This window comes from Tetrao urogallus, assembly GCF_951394365.1.
Source record: "Tetrao urogallus genome assembly, chromosome: 4".
NCBI lineage: Eukaryota > Metazoa > Chordata > Aves > Galliformes > Phasianidae > Tetrao > Tetrao urogallus.
Window position 1 is genome coordinate 17,575,101 of NC_136817.1, and position 22,954 is coordinate 17,598,054.

A 22,954-nucleotide genomic window follows, 5' to 3' on the forward strand; every position below is an offset into this window, starting at 1 on the left:
GAAACCAGCGCAGCCCCGCCCCCGCGGAGCAAAGCGCACGCGTCCGCTGCTTGGGCGCGTTGTTGGGCGGCGGGCGGTGACGTCAAAACGGAGCGCCGCGCCTGACCGTGTTTCGGGTCAGCGCTACCTGCCGCTGCTCGGCGTGTGCATCGCACCGCGCCGCCTCGCTGCTTCTTATCTCCGTGTGGATCCCGATGAGCGGCAGGTGCGCGAGGAGGGGAGGGCGAGCCGAGCCGAGCCGAGCGGGTTGTGTGTGCGTGCTTGCGTGAATGTGTGAGTGTAGAGGAGCTGGGGCCGCTCCGCGTGGTCTGCGCGTCCCCGTGGGAGCGCGGCTCTCCCCCGCTCTCGTCCCGCGGGATCAGCCGAGCGCATCCCGCTTCTTCCCCCAGGTGTTGATAGACGCCGGGCTGGCGCGATGAGTCTCTTCAACCTGGACCGCTTCCGTTACGAGAAGAGGCGGACGAGCACGGAGCAAGATGGGCGGCCTGCTGCTGTAGCAGCCCAGGCCCAGGAGGATGGCAGCCCTGCTGCTGCAGCCCAGGCCCAAGAGAGCAGCCCTGCTTCTGACGGCGGTGGGAACGATGCTGCAAGGAGCAGCAGGCCGGGCAGCCCAGCCTCGGAGGCAGCAGGTGGGTCAGGTGTTTTGTGTGCAGTGCGGTCTGAGTGCTGCATTGCGTGAAGTAAAGCACTCTGCCCTTCTTGTGCTGTGTGTTTTTTTTGTTGGTGGTGGTTGTTTTATCGAGGTGCTTCCCTGTATGCACGTTTCACAGCAGTTTCCATAAAGGCATCTATACAGTGCATGCTTTGCTTGAAGATGTGCATCCATGGTCACCTGGTAACCAGAGATGAAATTATTTCAATTCAGTAACCAAGCTGTGTTTAAAATATGCAAAGCATTCCTGTTTATTGATGCTCATCTCAAACGAACAATGTTTGAGGCCTTTTCAGGCCTTACTATAAATGCAACCTTGTATAGAAGTAACTTTTCCACTAGAGTCTGAAATGAACTGCAATAGCTTGCCCAAGGAGGTTGTGGATGCCCCATCCCTGGAAGCGTTCAAGGCCAGGCTCTGGGTAGCCTAGTCTAGTGCTTGGTGACCATGCACATGACAGGGGTTTCAAACTAAATGATCATTGTGGTCCTTTTCAACCCAGGCCATTCTAGGAATGCAGTGTGGGATATGATAGATAAAGCTGAAGCCAGGTGTTTGTTCTTGCCTTTATCTTTCAGCTTGGCCTGGTTTTGCATAGAGCAGAAATGCCTGTTTGTTATCAGAAACTGATTGTGTTAGTAGTTTTGCAGCGTTTGTCCCATGTTCTGGTAATAGATTGTGGTTTTGATGGAAATATGAAAAAAAAACCTTGCTCATATAGGAGTTGATTAGCTTATTTGGCTGATATGTGGGAGTGTTGTTTGGATTCATCAGTTGATACCAGTGTCCAGCTGTAATGGCTCTCAACTACGTAATCGCTCGTGAGCTTTTTTTTTCCACTATGTTATACTGACAGCTTTTCAGTTTCTGAGGGCGTGGGAAAGGAAGAACGAAAAGTATTTGTTACTGATTGTTTTATACACCTTGGATGTTCTTACTCTGTATAACTTCTGATACAGATGTCAAGATAGTAGTGTCATTGGAGAGATCAGACAGGCTTTGATTATGTGTTTAGATAAAGAAGGAACAACAATATCTGTTGGTGTTAAACGTCATTTGTTCTGCATGCAGCTTATCCTTTGAAGAGTGTTTATTGTAGTGCCTTATCTGTATGATAAGAGAACTTTCTTGTAAAGGAGGAGTTCGTTTTCTTTTACAGGTCCACCCAACAGAGCTATGGTAGGTAATTATTTTTCTGTGAATTTTGATGTTATGCAGGTTTAATGTATTCAATATCAGTGAAGGCTTCGTGCTTACGTCATCTTCATCTTTCACAAATATTGAGTGTTTAAAGAATTCCTGGTGGTTTTCTGACTTTTCCTCACATTTGCACACCATTTCTATGCAATGCATTTAAATAAACTATTTTAAAAATTAGGTCCTGTTTTCTGAAGTCAGTAGAAGTTAACTGAAAATCAGGTATTCAAATTCTGTCTGTAACAGATGAGATACCAAAGTGTGAAAGAGTAAACTACATTGGTTTAGCAATTGCACTTTCTCCTTGTTTCCTAAATGGCATTAGGAAGACAGAATTTTTCTTTCTTTAAGTAAAACAGGTACCTATTTTTTATTTCTTGTATTATTGTGGAAAAGATGCAAAAATAACCTGTTTATGGCACTATGTGCTTTCTTTTCTGCTAAATATCTAAGCATAAGAGTTAATTTGTACAAGGAGCTGTAGTTAAAAAGTACGTGCTCTAATTGCTTAGTAAATCATACAAGGACAACGATTACCTGTATTTCTTCTGAAGGCCAAAGGGAAGGGTGTTTCTTAGTTCACCTGAACAAACCAAAATAACTGATTACTTAGCTGGAGGCATTTCTCTTGTCCTTCTTAATTTGATATCATATGGTTATTTTTGTATATGTAAAAAGAGCTTTAAGATCAGTTTCTCAGTCTGCTTCCTTCGAGTATCATTTCCGGTGGATTTCTTTTCATTTCATTTTGCTGTGTATCCCAAAATACAGATCTAACAAAAAGATGCTATTATTGTAATTTCATTCATCTGGAGAGGAAAAAGTAGTCAGACCATGTCTCCTGGTCATGAAATAACATTATCTTTTTAACTAATTCTTGTTTTTGCCGGAGTGAACTAATATTGGTGGAGTGTTCTTCACTTACCTTACAGTACCTTACACTTCAACAAGCAGTTCTCAGTATGATGACCAGAAGAATTAGTCATCTCTACATGCTTGTATATTTTGAAAATTATGTGGGCTTGCAGCCACTTTGCAGCCAAGCTGGAGGTAGTTGGTTCTGAACATCACTTCACTGAGCGAGGATGGTAGAACCGTCATCCACTGAGCGGCAGTTATTGGATTGCATTAGAGAGGTGCCTCTAAAAAACTGGGAAAATGCATTGGAATACTTTATTAAACTTTTCTGTTGAAATTACTAATTAAATAATGCACTTATTTTATTATATGGTGAAGCTGTCGTCTTAATTTTCAATTAGGCATTTTTAATTATTTAAATAGCCTGGTGTACTGAAATGGCGCTATGAATCCAGTTGTGGAAATGAAGCAGAACTGTGGTAAAACTATATAATTAGAAGATTTACAATGAAGGATTTCAAAACTTGTGAAAATTTGTGTTCCAAAAGTGTGCTTATAAAACTTCAGCACTGAATGGAAATAAAATTTGTAGATGAAATTAAACCTTTGTGTACAATGCTATTTTTGATGATTGACTGTTGGTGTTGATAGCCTTTCTGTTTAATTCAGGTGTAAAATGTAAGTGATCGAACTCTGAGGTTCCAGTGTTCACTGACATAATGTTGCATGCATAGGGACTGCTTCTGCCTGGTATTCTTATCTGTTATCATTTCGTCCTTGGACAGAGGATGTCATGTCTTTTATTATGTTGCAGTTCATAGAGTATCATTCTTTTTAAAGCATTTCTGAGAAAAGTAATGCCTTCAGTACCTAATGAAATTTTTCCAGGGGTTCCTGGAAAGACACATTGATGATTTAAAAATGGTCTCTTTAAGAAGCACCTCAGACTTATTACTACTCTTTAGGATTCAAATTAAAAGAGACTTATTTGAAACAAAAATATTGATTAGCTTGTACACTTGAGCAGCATGCCTTTGATACCTCTTTCTGAAATTGAGTAGAAATTACCTGCCATTTGACAATTAGTTTGTTGTGCAGATGTATTAAATATGGTAAGCCTCAAAGTACTGCTTTCGTTTTGTTTTTATTTCGGGGAGAGAAGGGCTAGCCTATGTTGAATACGATGTGTGATTGTGTTGGGTTTTTTTTCCTCCCTCTTTGTGTAGGGTTACTTCAGTGTTTTCTTACCTCTGGCCTTAGAGTCAACACTGATCCTGTGATTACAGGCATTCCTTAAAAGTCCCCTTTAATCATCATGCAATCAGGGAATTTTGCCTCCAATAATTACATGCTGTGGCAATAACTGTTTAAATGATTACTGCTATACAGTGTTATAATTTGCTCTAAACACATTGGAACCATTCCTCTTATTCTGTATGTGACTTGGTTCTTGGTTTTTGTTTTTTTTTTTTTTTTCCTCATTTCTCCTCTTAAGTGATTCTGTTCCGTAGAATAGATGGAGGAAGGAGGTATGCTTTTCTGAGAGGGAAGATGCCTTTTCCAGGCAGTTAAGCATTTCACAGTTAGGAGACTTAGGAGCTGTCATGAAGAATAACTGGTATTTAAAATAAAAATAAATTAAAGAGAGCCGAAGTGAAGCAGTAAATACGCTCTTAAATCTACACTTCGTACAAGGCTTGTTCTAAGGAGTAAAGTAATTCTTAAGGTTGTGTTATTTTTGTAAACTTAGCATCCTTACTGGGTTTAAACTAAGTGAAGCTTTCATGAATACCTGCCAACTGCATATTGTGCTACTTGCAGGAGGAGTCTGTTTGAAATGTGCTCTAATAAATAAAAATAAAAAAAAAAAAATCATGAAAATGACCTTTATCAATTCTCTTAATTCTCTGGAGCTGGAATGTCTCATTACATTATTAAGACATTTTGATATTTCTATTAAATTCTTCTCATACACCTGTCAGTTCTGTGCTATTATGATAACCTTTGCTTTGCTAGCCCAACTTGATAACCTTGAGAAGTGATACGCTTTAGAGTTTTTTTTTTTTTTTTGCTAGAGAGGAATTACCCACAACTTTGCATTTAAATGTGAGAGAAGTGTGTGATACTTACTTCAGTGTTTCTTCTACATTCTTCTTAAAACGTCTGCATAGAAATGGTTTTCACATAAAGCAAATCAGACATAAATGGAGCAATGTGTCTCCTACATATGGGTAGATAGAAGTACAGATGGGAAACTTCCTGCTGCCAGCGTGGTGTTCTTGGTTGCAAGAAGGCACGTTCTGGGACATGTACTGCTCCAGAACTAGTGGTACTTGTAGGCTGCCCTTCTTAAGTTTACATGTGTATGGGCTTTTCAAGACAACATGGAATCATTAAGGTTGGAAAAGACCTCTAAGGTCATCTAGTCCACCCACCACCAGTATTTCCCCACTAAACCGTGTTTCTGTGTGCTACATCTGCCCTTTCCGTAAACATTTCCAGGGATGGTGGCTTCTCTGGGCAGCCTGTTCCAATGCCTTACCATCTCTCAGAGAAAAAGTTCTTCCTCATATCCAACCTGAACCTCCTCTGGCCCACCTTATGATTGTTCCCTCCAACCTTATCACTAGTTACTTGGGTCAAGAGGCTGACTTCTCCTTGCTCCAGCATTCTGTCAGGTTGTAGAGTGATAAGATCTCCTCTGAACCTTCTCTTGTTCAGACTGAATAATTTCAGTTCTCTCAGCTGCTCGTCATAAGACTTGTGTGCCTGAGCCTTCACAGCTTTGCTGCCCTTCTCTGGATGCACTCTAGGGCCTCGATGAATTTCTTCTAGTGGGAGGCCCAAAACTGAACCCAGTACTCAAGGTGTGGCTGGTTCTGCTGGCTATGCTATTTCTGATGCGTGCCAGGATGCCATTGGCCTTCTTGGCCACCTGGGCACACTGCTGGCTTGTGTTCAGGTAAGCATTGACCAACTACCACTGGCCCATTTCTTCCACACAGTCTTCCAGCTGTCCTGCCCTAGGCTTGTAGTATTGCCTGTAGTTATCGTGAATGCAGGATATATGGAGTGCAGGACCTAACACTTCATGTTGTTGAACTTCATCCCACTGGCCTCAGCCCAGCCATCCAGCCTGTCCATGTCCCTTTGTAGGGTGTTCCTGTCCTCAGGCAGATTGACTATCTCAAAAATCATTACTGAAGTCTTCTACCTCATCTGAAAGTGATAGAAGAAAGTTGAGATTTTCATGGTAAGTTGGTAAAAATAAAGACTTTTTTTTTTTTTTTTTTTTCCATAAAGGAATGAATCTGATCATCTGTAGTTCACTTCTGCCTTTGGCTAGCAACTGAATTCTGGTCTCTGCTGGCAGATCAGCTCTAGGAAGTGAGATTACTCTGCATAACTGAGCTGAGGGTGTTTGTTTGTTTGTTTGTTGTGTGTGTGTGTGTGTGTGTGTTAAATGACAGGAGCAGAAGAAACTGCCTTTATTTTCAGCTGTTTCCAGAGTTGGTAGCTGAGGAAAAAGCACTGGTATTTGGCTTGTAGGAACATGACTTTCAAGAAGGTTTTGGTACACTAGAGAGAAGAGCGTGCACAAGACGCTGTATTTATGCGTTGAGGATATAAAATGCATTATACAAGAGCTTTAATTGACAGTTGTATCATTAAAACTCAGCCCTCCCACAAGTTCTGCAGCTATATCCTGGACTTACCTTGTACAGTTGATTTGGTCTATTTTCTTATTCTGAATTCAGGTTTCTTTTGAGTAGGAAATGAATATGAATATATTTTTTTTTCCTACCCATCTGCCATCTCTGTTCAAAGTATATTATTGTCTGTCATCATTCATAATAAAATACAGCTATTACACTGTGTGTGGTTTTTGGTGTTCTATCCTCTTAGAAACAACGATCAGAAACTGTTAGTAGTGGGGAGTTCCTCTTAATTCTGTACTGACTGTAAAAATGGAATTTTATGTTCTGTCATGGAGTGCAAGGCTTATCTTCACACATATGAGGGAGCACAGAGCTGGGTGGGAGAGCCCCAGCACCTCAACCTGTCCCAGCTACTCGCATGGCTATCGTAGGAGAGCCATCAGTCGCATGAGTTGACTATGGTGCCTATCACCGTAAGCGTAGAGGCCATTGGGAGCATCATTGTGATGGTCTTAGGAGGCATGAGGCTTATTGGGGCATATTCAGTAAGGACTTCTTTAGGATCTTATGGAACCTTCTGTGGTGTGGTTTGAGAAGAGCCAAAGGTGGGGAAAGAAAGGGATCAGTTTGAGGAGGAACAAGTGAAGGAAAATAGAGGAATAAAGGAGCAAAAAAGGGGAGCTTTGCAGTTGTATCCATCTGACTGCTGGTAAATAGCAGGCTGGACTAGCCTGCCTCGAGCTAAGTGACCTGAGTCCTGTTATGGCAGGGACAAGAGGTTCCAAGTCACTCATCTCCCTGTGCATGAAGCAGGTCATGGCGAATGCATCTCGAAACTGAAGCATGCTGCCAGGTTTTGTGTTTGGGATGCAGCTGTATTCATCTGAAGAGAAGTTAGAGCTCTGGTTTTGCATGTAGGGGCAGTTGTAGAGGGATCTGAGCAAGCGTGGAGGCTTTTGTTAGTAAGGGCATGTTCTCAGCTGGCCCCTCAGACTGGTTACGATGTCTGCTGTTCTATAAGATGAACCTGAGGTTTGGTTTCCAACTGTCTTTGTGACAACAAAAGTTACCTGACTCTTGAGTGTTGACAAGTATGAAATCCTGCCATATCACATTCAGGAAGTTAGATGTTATGTTTTCAGTCCTTCTTGTCATTGCTCATTCTGGTGATTCTGCAACAGAGAAGTGAGCATAGACCATGTAACAGCAGCAGCAGAAAAGAAGCAGAACTCACCTGTAGCTTGGGAAGCAGTATGTTCTTTACTATGAAAGAAAAGCAAAATCTGCACTGTTACACCTTGTACTTACAAAATATGGAAGTGTCAGAGTTTTAAAATGAAAATAAAATCTGGTTTACTGTGTGCTTTCCTTTCTTCGTATTCTGTTTCCATCCTTATTGAATTAATACCTGTTATTAAGTGTGTTCCATATTTTCTACAGGGTCTTTGCTATGCATAGCTAAGATCTTCTGAAGATTGGCTTCAACAATTTACTTTTTTTGAGCTGTCGTTGAACTCTTACTTGCATTTTCTTCGGATATTAAAGAAGTTTGAGTTAAGATCACTTCTGTTTAATTGGTGCTAATACACTCAGTATTTAAATTCTTTTTTTTTTTTTTTCAGCTGTGCACTACAATACCGTATTTTTTAATTTATTGGGTACCTCTCCCTTTTCAAATCCAGTATCACTTAGTAATTTCTAGTTTCTAGCAAATTCCTGTGGTTGTGCTTTTGGAATTTATCTCTGTTTCCATCAAATGCTGCCACAGTGAGTTATTTCAAGTTTATTTTCTATAAGATCACTTTTGGACAGCAGACGCTCTCTGCAGCTGTCATGTTCTCCACTCCATGCATTCTTCATCCTTTCTTCAGTTATGTACCTCCAGGGTTCATAATTTGTCTGCTCTTAAATAAAATGCTTGCCTTACCAACTGTTTTGTGTTCAGTAGTTCTCTTCAGCACAGGCTGTAAATAAAGTAGTAGAGAAAAATTACTTCCAGAATATGTGGGACTAGTGCATTGGGTCAGGCTCACAGCTTCTGCAACATGCTTCCAATACTTCAGTTACTGTCATGAAATAGCAGACTTAATACTTGGACACAACTGCCACCTCTTTGGTTGTGTAGTGTGGGTTTAACGTTGCAAGAGATGTAGGATCTACACGTTTAAGTTCTTGTGTGTCGACTACAGATTGTTTATTTTCTAGAGTTTTCTATAGGAAGGTGGCTGAACAGCTGTAGTCTCGATACATAATGGATAGAACCACGTGCTTTAGCTTGCTCTGATTCATTTGGGAGCATCACTTTTGCAGCTATAATCACAGAAACTACTTTGAAATACACAGTATATGAGGTTGGAGCACGCTGTGCCTTTGGTAGTGTGTTGAAGGAGGGCAACAGTGCAAAATATAATGATTTGCATACTTCTTTTATTTTTGTTTACAATACTGTGATCCTCTTTTTGCTTCAGGTCCAAGAACTGTTTTGTATATCGTATTCTGTGCCTTTTCCCTTTGTGGTCATGTTTTCCCCATCAAGATACATGCATGGAAGTAGCTGCAGATGTAGTTGATAATGAGACTTCATCATGCATTATTCATTGCTTAATCAGGGATTGCATGGGTAGATTGGCTGCTAGTGGTTGTCTTAAGAGCATATTCAGAAGTGAAAAGTTAGTACAGGCTAATGGAGGCATAGCAACTCCGTTTGGAGGGTTCATGGGAAATTTATGAGATGTAATTGCAGTAACTCCTTGTGGAAACGTACAAATTCTTTGTATCGTGACAGTACACAAAGCATCCTTCCTTCTCTTGTTAAGAATCATCTGGAGCATTGTGTAGAAAAGACTGGTGAAGATTATATCTGTATAGGATTTGCAACTTTATCTGCTAAATTCCCCAGAGTAGCTTCCTGATCGTCAGCCATCAGAAACACTGGTATGTTTCTATCCATGTCTTACTTAGCTTGAAAGTAGCTCAAAAGATTTTGCTGATTGTTTTGCCAAAAATAAACAAAAAATCAAATAGTTACTAGTCTGAAATGCATGGCCTTTTAATCTTTATGGTTGACACTATACAAACCTATATTTGTTTGAAATAAAATTGCTGAGGCAATTTTTATCAGTTAAGAATCGGTTTAAAGAATAACACAGGAGTTCTCGATGCATGAAGGTGCAAGTTCTGTTTAAATGGCTGTTGTGTATAAAGAAGATATTATAGCAATTTGATGCTCTAAGAATAAATAAATATTTCAAATTCTAACTCATTTTCTCCCATCTTTTCTCCTATTGAAATGGCTACAGGGGACTCCAGCATCCCAGAAACTCCTGAAGCTGAGAGAACGAAGGAGCTGTCTTACTTCAACCATCGAAGAGGGGTACATTTCCTAGATGTGTCTTCAGACAGTGAAGATGAAGTACCAAGAAAAGTCAGTGCTTCGAAAGAAAACAAGGCTCCAAAGAAAGATGTGATTTTAACGTAAGGTTTAATCTAGTAATGTTTATGCAAATTGATGCAATGTTTCTCAGTTGTAATGTTGAATTCAAAATAATATGCTAAATTCTGGCTTTATAGTTTGCAGTTTACCCTGCCCTATCTAAGCTTTACTGGATTTCCAAGTAAGGGGACTCCAACACCTAAGTGACTTCTCTGAAGACACAGTTTATGAGTGAGGAATTTCATGATATGGAATGATACTTGTGGTGTTTATTATTTGTTCACACATTTGCACCTCTTATATTCTTTTGATGGCACTTGAAAGCTTACCCTTATAAGTGCTAGCTTTTTATTTTAAAATATATTGAAGTTTTAGTTGTTTTTTTAATGAAACTGTAGCGGAGTGGGAAGGTGAACACTGCTTCAACACACAGTATAAGAATTTTTGATCTTGATTTGTGTGCAGTGCTGTTCAAATGGAGTTACGCTGCTTCTGGGATCAAATAGTTTTGGAAGCAGTGCAATAGGTTTTGTGTGGTGTGGAGCAGAATGTAATAAGCCTTGCAGGATCCAGCTTGCAACTTGCTGTTTCTACACTGCAGATTGGTTACATGGTGAGAGAGGCAGGAAGACACCAAAGCATCTCCTAGTGGGATTGGTCTGTGTCTGTGTCCTGGTTTTAGCTGGGACAGAAATGATTTTCTTCATGGTGTCTGTTGTGATGCTATGCTTTGGCTCTGGGAGAAAAAACACATTGATAACACAGGGATGTTTTTGTTGTTTCTAAGCAGCACGGCACAGAGCCAAGGATTTTTCAGTTTTTTATCTTCTTCTACTGTCCTGCTAATGAGAGGGACTGAGGGGGCACAAAGAGCTGGGAGGAGTCAGAACCAGGACAGTTGGCCTAAACTGGCCAATGGGATATTCCATCCCATATGGCGTCATGGGAAAAAACAAACAAACAAACATACAAAAAGAAACAAAAAAAAACAACCTGGGGAGTTGGCTTTTGGGGGCAGCTTCTGCTTGGGGTCTGTCTGGGTGTCAGTGTGTGCTGAGCAATTGTGTGTCACTTGTCTTGTAAATATATATTATTTCTCTCTTCCTTTTCTGTCTTAGTAAATTGTTTTTATCTCAACTCACCAATCTCACATTTTCTTTTCTCTCTCTCCAGTTCTCTCCACCATCCCATCAGAGGGGTGGGAGGTTGGAGGGAGTGTGGTCAAAAGGCATGGAAGCATTTAGCTGCCTGCAGGGTTAAATGATAAGAAATACTATGAGAGGATGTGGTTCATGTCTGAACATGTGCCACAGAATCTGACATGAGCCACATCCTCTCATAGTCTTTCTTATTCCTTTGTAGATGCTTATGTTCAGTGCACAAGGTATCTCAATGCTTAATGCTTCATCAGGGCTTATTGTCTCATGTGCTAATCAATGTATACTGAATCCACTGAGCTATCTCACAAGTGGCATTGTGCTAATAGTATTGGACTCAAGACCATGGCAGGAGTTAGCTATCTGGGCTTTGTTGAAAAAACAGACCAAAACACGATAGAGTCATATTCTTTTAGTGATTAAATGAGCATTTCTTCATGCTTTTGAATAATGTGATTAAGAAGAGATTATGTGTGCACTCTTGCTTTGTTGATGAGTATCTCGATGTTAATCCTGGATAAGAAAAGATGGAGTCATTAATTTTACTATGTCAATTTCAATTGATGTTCTTTTTATATGCAGTTTATAAGGGAACTTTCAAGACAGGAATATGTGAAATGTGCTAATGAATTTCAATATGCCATTTTTCTGAGGCTTTTTAAAGTTTATGCTGATTTGACCTTTGAAGCTTATGGCTAGACTGGTGGTTTGAATTTGAATTATTCTTTGTTATGACCATTTTTCCTATGACAGGTTTTTGGTGGTATAAATGCATGAGTAGTATATTACTATTATTTGCAAAATTGTAATGCAGTTTGCCTATTGCAACAATTAAAGGAAGATATAGCCACAAAAATGTTTTATGTGCTTACTGGTTGGCAGCTTTTTAAGATAATACATATTTTAGAATAAGCTAACCTTTAATAACATTAATTATAGCTCATGTGATCCTGTTTGTTTGCTTTTTACAATGACACTCTGGTAGAATAAATAGAAGAAAGAACAATTTTAATACTTTCTCTGCCCCTCGTACATCATAGCTCAGAAGACTCATCAGAGGATGACCCGCCTGTGTATCAGCTACAGCAGGCGGCTTACGTGAGCAATGGGGACCAACTAGTTGACTTGCAGGAAGATACAGAGGAAGACATCACAAATGCAAAGCTACAAACGCTGAAGGAACTTTTTCCTCAGAGGAGTGACAAGGATTTGTTACAAGTAATAATTCTCTGTTCTTTTTATTTATTTTGATAACTATTTTGCAGGCAGCATTCCTATACTTTGGCTGTTACAACAGAGAAGAGCCTTGATTCTTATTAGCAAAAGCGTATATGAAAGTATTTGTTTTAGGGGAACTACAACGATGGACGTTGATTTCAATTTTTTTGTTGTTCAAGTGCACGTATGTATAAGGATATTTGTTAAAAAAACAAAAACAATTCAACATTGAATTCTAGGGTATAGTAAATTTATTTATTTTATATTGACGTTCAACCTTATTATAGCAGTCTTGATTGGTAGCTACTGATAACTTTTGGAATGCTGTTAACTGAGTGAGTGTAGAATTAATGAAATTATTGTTTTCATATTCAATAGCTGAAACACTTCCCTCTTGCTTTTTTTAGCCTTAATACTCAAAGCCCTTAAAATGAAAGTGAGGTAAAAAGAGTAAGTCTGAAATTATAGTAATTTCTTACGATTGGCTGCCATATAAAGCTGAGATACTCTTGGCTATTTTCCAACATACATCACAAATTTACCATGGTGTTACAATAACTTATTACATTGTACTGCACTGAAGATAATTTTACTGTATCTTCAGGAATGTTACCTCTTAGGGCTGATATTTTTTCAATAACTTTAGTTTTCAAAGCCAAATGTGTTTAAATTAATCTGTCAATTTTCATGGTTGAAATGTCATTTAAAAAATACAGATTTTTGTTTTTTTCTTTTTCTGGATCAAGTTTTAAGTTTAGGCCTGAAGAAGAAATAGGGGATTGCAAATTTCGTTTTGGGTTTTATATACTTTTTTTCTCTTGAAGAAATTAGGCTGCAAATATCCAGAGCATATGGTGTTAGAATTACCACATAGAATGTATTTAAAGCACAGGTTGATCATGATTCATTGTAGCTTGGAAACTAATTAGAAATGACACTTAAATGGTGTGTCTGATGCAGTTTTGTGGCTTCAGTGAGGAGTAAATTAATGAGTGGTTTTAACTATGTAGTGGTTTGTAGTGGTGTTATCTATTCTCAGGAGAGCATAAGATAGCTCTTTGTATCGAGAACTTTGTAGTACAGAATGGCTGTGCAAGCTTTTTTCCATGTAACTACAACATTCTTGAGGGAAGATGGAATAGTGGGCAAATCTATTGTTTGTTCATGAAGGATCTGGGTCAGCTTGTCCTGACAAACCCTACATGACTGGTGAATGTTGCTAAAGAAAAACTGTGGGCAATACCTATTCTAAACCTTTTAAAATAGCTATTATAGTAAAATTATAGCGCATTGTTTACAAATGTGAATAGATGCATGGGAATCAGGTTTCCTTATTCATAGGGTTTTTGTGTGTTTGTAACCGTTAAACCATTTGCTTCTGGTGAAGTTGTGACGCTTGGAAAAAGCAGCACTTACAAGTCTCAATATTCAATTAATTTGTAAAAATTATATATTCTGAAATTACAGGTTCATGGAGGAACAATCTAGAGTTGCAAGGATGATAACCTTTTGGAGGCATGATTTAAATTTCATGTGCATAATCTTAGAAAGTCAGCATTATGGCACAACAGCATGTACAAACTTACCAACTTGAGCTATTGATCGTTTTGGATCATCTGACTTTGTAATAGTAACAATGAAGGGGTTTTGGAAAAAGCAATTCAAGCAAACCTGCATGGCATATTTGTGAAATAGGAAGGATGGGAGGTGAGGCAGTAATAAATGAGATTTAAAAACCTACTGGAAAACGGTTTAAATAAGATATTTCCAAATACAGCTGATGTGGTTGTATTCAATATACATAAAGTTTAGTGACCTGTAAGTGTTGGCTTTAGATGTTACAATACATGTCTTTTTGATGTGTGTTTTTGTGTAAGTTTTTTTGGCTTTTATTTGTCCAAGTGTATTTCAGTCCTGCTTGTTTATAGTTGTTATTCTCTGTTCAAATGGATTAAATCTTATCACTTAGCAGCTGATTTTTTTTTTCAGTTGGTGAAATCAACATGCTCCATGGATGAAGCGATAGCTGCTTGTTTGAAATTCGATGATGAAGGTACCTTGTTGTTTTTTTTAAGCAGGGGGAGGAGGAACACTTTAGAGACTACAGCCAAATTAGTAAATAAAGTTGCCAAGTAAACTTGAGAAGAGTGCAGGGGGTAGTATTTGCAAAGTGGTAAAACATGCATTAGAAGTATTCTGTTTGTTTATTGTAATAGCACAGAACTGAAACTACAGACTTTACAGTGGGAAACGAGAAGTGGATATACAGCAAAATCCAAAGATAGAACAAAAGTTTTGTTTTTTCTTCTGTGTAGATCAGGATTGCTGGTTGAAGACTGGTGTCTTTAATGATTTTTGTTGTTACTGATTGCTTCCTTCTTTACTTAGAAGTTGAGGTGGACTGTGATAGGTTAGAGATAGTAGTTCTAAATGTTGCACGTGAGAAATCTGATGTGAAGAATTATGCTGGAGTAAGTAGCTATTTCTAACTTATGTTAAATCTTGTGTCAAGCTCTGTTACTGTTATCATAGTGAATTCTGTACTTGTAATTCTGAGTAAGAACTATTGGTCTTAAACACTAGACAAATTCTGTAGCAGAACATCCCCCAAGCTGTATTTTGAGCCCTCAGCTTGCTTAGGGCATTCTTTTTCTGCATCTGAACTCGTGCAGCCTCGTGATGATATCAAAAAACCCCAAGATGTGGAAATGCTTAGAAAGCAGTAAGTATGTGTTATCACTTCACGCTTCAGGTTTCTCTCTTTGACATCGCTTAAGTCCAGCGCTGCTTTTAATCTCTCTTGATTTTTGTTTTATGTAATGGATGTGTCTTTTCATGACATATCCTATGAATTTGGAAATTGTCTCTAGGAAGCTTGTGCTGAGGAGAACACAGTCGTACTTCATTTATAATATAGATGGTTTTTGATTTATAGTATAAAAATAGTTCTTCCTGTAGTACTTGCCATATTTTCATCTTCAGATATTTGTATACACTTCCCAAGATTTCTAACAGTTATTGTAGAACACTTTAATTTCTGGTATCTAGGCTCTCCCTTCTGGCCTTTTTGTATTCTAAAATTATCTGGAGTTGGAAGGGACCCACAAGGATCATCAAGTCCAACATGTTTGTGTTAGTCTGTGTGCTGCTTCACATGCTGTCAGTGTGAAAGCCCACAGAAGAATCTTGGCAACAAAATTCTCTTCAATCACAGCTGTTATATAAAAATATTTAGTTAAGAATGAGCATGCCTGAAAATGATGGTATAAATCATCTCATTTTGGATACAATTTTTTTTTTTTTAAGTGGAGACGCTATTGAACATCTGCTTATCCATGTCGATTTATGATTTACTTGTTACGAAGTGTTGACTGGGTGAGAAGTGAGGGACAAGATCAAGTCCAGGCCCCTTGCACTCTGCTTCCATTTTGATGATGATTCATGTCTAGCAGTCAAAGGGCTTCTTTATCCCCTCAGTTCTATGCTTCCTTAGCCTAAGAAGCAATTATTATTTGTGCGTAGCTTGCAAAGTGAATCTCTTCAGGAAATTATTTTTCAGTTGTAGATGTGTTAGTTTTGGAAGTCCACAGAAGGATTTCTACGTAATTTTATGTGGATGAATTCCTGAGGTCATGGTTATTCAGATCCTCCACTGTTGCTTAATTGTCACTCAAATTGCTCTGAATCAGTTTTATATATTTATTTTTCCTCCAGAGACCAATGGTCATTCAGCTATTTACTTCAAAGGAGGATGGTCTTAGAAATACTCTAATGTGGGGTCTGTGTGGTTTTAGGGCTGAGAGGATTGCATGGGTCCCTGTTTGTGGCTGCAGTTAACCACTTCGAATACAGTTCTGATTAATCGTAAACAGTTATAACTCCTTAAATTGTTAGTGTTTTACACAACAGCAACCTGACAGCCCCTAGCCTTGATATAAGACAAGGCTAAGATGCATTTGTGTCTTGAGCTACTAGTGTTTTTTTTTCCTGGCTACATTGTTTAAATGAACATCTTGGACAGAGAAGTGAAATGCATTGTTCTCTGAATGCTGAAGGAGAGCCATCTTCTTCTCCACCAGCATGTTTGCAGGATTCTTTTTGAGCTGTGCATCTTCTGTATATCTGTATTGATCTACAGAACACATATGCTTTGGAAAATCTCACTAGTAGGTACCTTGATCTTGCTAGGTACTTCATTTACTGACGATTCAGTTACTGCTGATGTTTCTTTGAGAATGTTAATTTGTTTAGTCTATATACCATGTCTCTCTTTCTCATCAGAGAGAGTGAATGAGTCTATTAGAAAAGTATTTTCACACAAAAAAGTGTGTTAGTACAAATAAGTAGGTATTTTGTTTTTTGCAACTGAAACTGTTTTGACGTTCCAGATAGTCTTAAGGGTTTGAGGGTTTGAAAGCAAGTGTGCTGTGTGTGTGTGTGTGTGTGTGTGTGTATGTGATCAGCTCTGCTTGTTTGCTGACTGTCCTTTGGCTGTCTGGGAGGTGGGAGGGGAGGTTTGCTGCAGATGCTGATGTAAGACATCAGAGCTCTGTTGGTAATCTTCCAAAAAGGTTGACTGCCAGTAATAAATCAGATCATCAACTAGGAATATTTAAAATATTTTGGGCTATAGTAAAAAGAGCATTCATCTAGGAACAGTTGTTGCTTCAACCAAAGCTAATGTGGAGAAACAGTGATAATGTGTTTTTTAACTTTATGAGCTGTGCACAATGGCAACTGAAAATGCACCTGACTGGACAGATCTTAATGCTAAGATGATAATCTCTGATAATCACCCAGACCCAAAGATAATCAGAAAGTTCTGACTCACGTGAGCTAGTCATAGGTAATTTAATGCTCATTGATAATTACTTATCTCTGACTTACTATGCATAGTTTACTTTCAAAGCCTTTGATTTAATGTTCAAAACTTCTTGATAATAACCTTTCTGGTGAACATCTGAGCCAAAAATCAGTCATCGGCACTTCCAGATGAGGAGTGATGTAAATATTCTAACTCTAACTCACAGTTGGATTTTAGCCTTGGTTAGGTACTAACTTTCCAATAGCATACAGCTTAAATAGGATTATCTTCTGTTGTGAAAACTACTCCTGCTTAAAAGACAGCAAGCGTCTTTATTCAACTCCCGCATAACATGCTTGGCAATTAAAAGGAAAAAAGCAAACACAAAAAACAAAGCCTGTTCTTCCACATAAGACAAAGCAGCTTGTTTAACTGCTATAGTACTGCAGAAAATGTGAGGATACATAAATGTGTGAATAAATACACTTTCAGTAGTTGCTTTGCTTGGAATTTCTGAATATGTATGGACTGTAGTAAGAAACTATTACAGAAGACTAGTAAAAATATGCTGTTAACAAGTAACTACTACAGCAGTTGTTTGAATGATCCTACTTATATATGATAGTAATTGAAAGTAATACTTACAATGAAAGTAATTTCCTTTTCTTTTTTTTTTTTTACTTCCATTTTAAAGCTGCCTCTCGTAAAAGGAGACTAAATGATTCTCATATAAATGGCAAAGAGAGTGATAAGCATATGACAAAAAAGCCAAAAGCTGATTATGTAAGTATTGTTTGTTCTGTTTGAGCGCTATGAAGCAAGTGGAGCTGCCTGACTTGTATCACTGACAGTTGTGGCATGAAGTTGCTAAGTGTTACCAGAAAATCCTATCAAATTCAAATCTGGCCTTCTGGATGAGTTTTCTGCTTCATTGTTTTTGGCGATGCCAAAAGTTACTTGTTTTAATCTTCAGTGTATGTGCATTGCTATTGCTTTCGTGGTTGAACTTGATGACAAGCAGCAGTATGTGCCAATTCTTGTGAACATCAGTGAGAGTTTAAAACTATAAGGCAGCTTGCCTCATCAGATCATTCCTTATTTTTCCTCAAATAGGTAGAGTTCAATATCTGGTGTTACTGTTACCCTATGTTATAGGAGTGATTGAATCATAGAATCATTTTGGTTAGGAAAGAACGATGGCTTACGGAGAAGAGTGAATGGGTTATGTTAAAAGGAATGGTTACTTTGAGCTGTGCTTGTAAATAGGAACTGTGTAAATGATCCTGGCACATTCAGTTTGGTATTACAATCCAACAGTACTATCATTAGACCATTGATGCATTGCTGGAAAACATGGGAAAATATTTGAGAATGGGGATTTTACATTACAGACTAGAGGCTGTATGAAGAATGAATAATTATAATAATTATCTCTGCATTGAAATGTAACTAAATTTTGTCTTCCATCAGAATAAAACAGAGAGGTCCAATTTTTGTGCTGACCATAGCTCTACCCTTATTGATACCGTAGGTTCAGTGAGGGTAGGAACTATGTCCTCTGTCACCTGGAGTAATTTTGAGTGATCTGGTTTATGTTCTTCCAGCAGATAGTGTAATTCAGCTAAGTAAATATGTATCAGACATGTTGGCATCTCTGCTGTAGGTATGTAGATTGGTAAACACTTTGCATTCATGGAGGACACTTGCATAATTCTTTGTGCTGAGTACAAAACAGAACAGATTGTAGCATAACAGAAGCTTTGGCACTTGTTCATAAGGAGCCTCCCTTTTATTTCCCAATTTACAGTAGCTGTTAGTGTAGCTAATATAGATGAAAACATATTGCCAGGTTTTTGTGTGACTTAATGGCTCTGGTACATGGTACACAGTTTTTGTAAATTGTTTTTTATATATAGATCTTCATATAACACTCCAATTGACACATCTATAGATTGTGGTAGGTTAAATACAGCAGTCATTTAAGATAGTTTACTAACTGTGTACCTCTTGAATGTTAACACTATTGCCTCCTGCCTTAAGTATCATGCGGAATCACTGCAGACTATAACTTGCATTTTAAAGAAATACAAGCTAGGTGCTTTAAGTTATTTATGTTTTGGTATGCAGCTTCTCATAGTACATGCTAACTAAGTAAAGAATGCCAGTCTGTCATGACCAAAGACGTTCTATACTCTTGAAAGTTTTAGCCTTGAGTATTGTTTATATATGAGAAATCATTTCTGCAATTTGGATTTGCCTTAAGTGCTTTTGTTGTTTAGAGTGGCTTGTTAAAGGTAAGCAGTATTGGTTCAGTTTGATTTTCCTCTTTTTTTTGTTTGTTTGTTTTACATAGCTGGATGGGTCAAAGTCTGAAATACAGTGGGAGAAGCAAGAGATGCTTGTAGAGAAGCTGCAAAACACATTCCCTAGCATGGATAAGAAGGTGAGTTTGTCTCCTGGTGGCAAATCAGCTTTTGATATCTGAAGAACACTGTATCTGTTCTTGAAGTCCTAATGAAACAATCCTTACACCAGCCGCACTTTCAGAAGGAGCCTGGGGTAGGGAAGTCTTCACTGTAGCTGCTTTTGGAGTGTATTTTGCCCTGAAGTGAGAGCAGCTGGAGATAATGAAGGCTAAATGGTACTTTTTGTCTTAGTATTTTGGTCCTGCTGGCAAGCCTGACTTGCTTGTTCCTAGCCTTCCAAAAAATGGAGTGCAGATCTGTATAAACTGAGGGTATAAAAGTTAACCAAAAGGCTTTCTACTTTTGATTTCTTCTCTTTTGAATCCTCACACTTAGTGGGGTTGGGGGTGGTTATTTGACTTCTGCAATTGAAAGTAAGTGTTAGTGCCTCAATGTCACTATATATAGAAATCCACTATCTGCTTACCTTATCATAAAGCAAAATTTCTTGTTTTCTAGGAACTGAGAGATGTACTTCGGGAACATAACTGGGTGCTTCATGAAGCACGAGAGGCCCTGAGAGTTTTTGCAGGAGGCAGTGATGGTAAAGACAGATTTATAATCCATTTTATCCCAAGATAAAGCAAACAGGCTTGCACTGTAAATCTTTCCTCATGTCCAGCAGTAATGACCCCGGCTGCACTACATCTTGAAACTTGAATTAATATTTGAAAATAGTACTGCGGGGAGGAGAGTAGAGGTAAAAGAAGGAAACTGGATATTTCTCTACTTTTCAATATATATATATATATTTTTTTTTAACCTTTTTCTCTATAAATGTAGAGATTAGTATCTTTGCCTTGCTAATACAGACTTACTTATGAGTTTGCAATTTTCTATATCATAAAATATATTCTGAAATGTATTAAAGCTGTCAGTTGTTCCCATCCTGCTTGCTTGCTTTTTCTTTTAACTTGAGTAATTTGTTAATCAGTAATGGCCAATACTTGCGTCTTTTTAAAATATACTGTAGTGTAAAAGTGTATATGTGTATATATATATATATAAAATAATTATATTGTTATTTAAATACTAATTATGTTGTTAAAATAAAATAATACATGTATTAAATAATTTAAAGCATTAAATTATTTAACACATACCAGCTTTTATTACTTATTATAATGCATACCAGTTCATTAATTGTGGTGCAGAGCAAAATCTATAACCCCAGGAAGATCTGTGCATAAGACCTTAAATACTGTTTATTGAGTTGATAACTTCGGTGTTACACAGCTGTCAGAAATGCATACATTTTGCTATATCAGCTCCTTTAGTATTCTTGGGATTAGGATTGTATTCTTAATTCTTTCAAGAGGAGGGAGTGCTATCAGCATGCAAAAGTTGGTTCCTTACCCTCTCAATAAAGAGAACAAAAAGCTTGGGGATTGGAGTGACTCAGTAGAAAGCTGGCACTGGGCAGAAGAGAATGCAGTGCATGTGACATGCAAAGAGGGGGGGAAGCCCACAGTATACAAATCCTTCTGAAAATGTTTTCTTAGAACTAAATAATTTGTATTTTAGTTCAAGTTAGTAGAGTTCTTGTAGTTGACAATATGTTGTTCTTCCAGTTTTTTTAACAGTTGTGTGTTTTTGTCTTATCCCATCTTTAATGCTATACTGAGGTGCAATAAAATGGGAAAGAATTTATACTTCCGTGTATGAAAGTAGGCTTGTTTACTGAACTCAGCAGAACTCATTTATTGGCAGTTGGGCAGAGTGGGACCAATGTCTCATTCCAGCAATGTTACCAGAATTCTTAAACTTGTAGAAGGCTGCTACTTTTCTGAAAGCGTGGTCAAGCACTGGAGTGGGCTGCCCAGGGAGGTGGTGGAGTCACTGACCCTGGAGGCGTTCAAGGAATGTTTGGATTTTGTGTTGAGGGACATGGTTTAGTGAGTGCTATTAGTGATAGGTGGATGGTTGGGCTGGATGATCTTGAAGGTCTTTTCCAACCTTGGTGATTCTGTGATTCTTACCTCATAGCTTCTGCAGCTCACATGTATGACACCTTCTTGCTCATTCTAAGATAGTTTTTAAAAAAAATGTTATAATATTTGAGCAGTGTAAAAATTAAGTGTTCACCCAATCATAGTTGATATTGTTCATGTTTCGAACAGGATGGAATGGTATTTACTGCTCTTTTTCTTCTTTTGGTAAGACTTCTTGTTGAGGCATTGTGTGTTGATATGAAACACAGTTCTAATATTGTAATGCAAAATGTTATTTTGGAAGAACATGGGAGTTTTTATTTGCCCTTAACAAATATATACTGACTTGTTGCCTTCTCTATATCACATCTGTAGGTGTGGAATATCCTTCCCAAAGTGAAGTTTCTGACTGGACCAAAGTCTCTGCAGATAGCAGAAGTGATAAGAAGAAAGTGCAGCAGAAACGGAAATTTTCTGGGAAAGAGCAGAACTGCCTTAGGAAAAAACATAAAGCCAAAGCAAATGTGTGGAGCACTAAAACAGAAGTACAAGACTCAGAGGATGAGTCAGCTGCTGAAGATGGCGGTAGCTCTCTTGACGAGGACTATGGCAGTGGCGATGAAGTAGTAGAAAGTGTATACAAAAATAAAATCCTAGGCTTCCTGCAAGATGCTTCTCCAACTGAACTCACTATGATTCCCCAGTGTTCTGAGAAAAAGGTTCAGAAGATAATAGCGCTCCGGCCCTTTAATAGTTGGGAAGCTCTGGTAAGTCTGCATTCTTGTTTTAACATCTCCAGCATGCCTAGAGTCAAGGTGTCTTAGGTCTAGAGAGGCATAGATGGGTGGCCTTAGCCTGATTAGGCTAAAATGCTATGTTCATTGTAAGCCAATAGCATTTCAAACAGTGTCATATGACCTAATTTTGAATGAATTAAGGGGTGATTTTGCTGAAAAACTCAAGCTGATTGGCTGACATTACTGCCACTCACTTTTTAGCATAGAAACTTGGTTGATTTCACTGCAGTAGGAGAAATAAGAGCTTTCATTTAGGAAGGAGGTGTTTACTAGCCTGTTCTGAGCTGCTTTAGCTAAAAAACCATGAAGAAGACAAGAATGTGGGAGAACTTTTACTGCAGCCTCCTCAAGGGTAGTTCCATTACTTAAGATACTAGCATGATTATTTTTAGTCTCATATAAGAAGCAGTTGTCGTCTCTCTTCTGCTCTTTTTTTTTTTAATTCTACTGCAGCTTAGTTTCTAGCATGGTTTTGCTGGCTAAGCAGTGCAGCCATTTTTTTTTAGTGGAGGAAACTGCGGTGTTTTTATTAATAAAGGTAAAGCATCAGAAGGATAAACCACAATCCACTAAAGAAGGGAAAGCAGTAGCGCTTGGTAAGTAGATTATCTATTGTCACTGGGATGTTACTTTGAAATGTTTCCCATGGGCTGCTTGTTGCCTTCAACTTTCATGCATTTCAGTTAACTGCAAGACATCAGACCAGATAGAAGCAGTGCTTTAATAAGAAATCTGGAGTGCTTTACAGCAGACTGTCTTGGTTAAGTTATTAGTGCTTTGGA

General features: G+C 38.3%; 1 protein-coding gene across 1 annotated transcript in view; it reads left to right on the forward strand.

Annotated features, from left to right (window-relative positions):
• Window positions 1–415: 415 nt before the first annotated feature.
• SMARCAD1 (SNF2 related chromatin remodeling ATPase with DExD box 1) overlaps window positions 416–22,954 on the forward strand; it is a gene marked incomplete at both ends in the record, with an annotated part of 44,132 nt that continues 21,593 nt past the window's right edge. Inside the window, 8 exons of the mRNA XM_079534405.1 lie at window positions 416–629; window positions 9,667–9,841; window positions 11,998–12,175; window positions 14,165–14,228; window positions 17,674–17,762; window positions 19,333–19,422; window positions 19,904–19,988; window positions 21,751–22,142. Of these exons, the coding sequence (XP_079390531.1) occupies window positions 416–629; window positions 9,667–9,841; window positions 11,998–12,175; window positions 14,165–14,228; window positions 17,674–17,762; window positions 19,333–19,422; window positions 19,904–19,988; window positions 21,751–22,142 (1,287 nt within the window). The remainder of the gene's footprint in view (window positions 630–9,666; window positions 9,842–11,997; window positions 12,176–14,164; window positions 14,229–17,673; window positions 17,763–19,332; window positions 19,423–19,903; window positions 19,989–21,750; window positions 22,143–22,954) is intronic.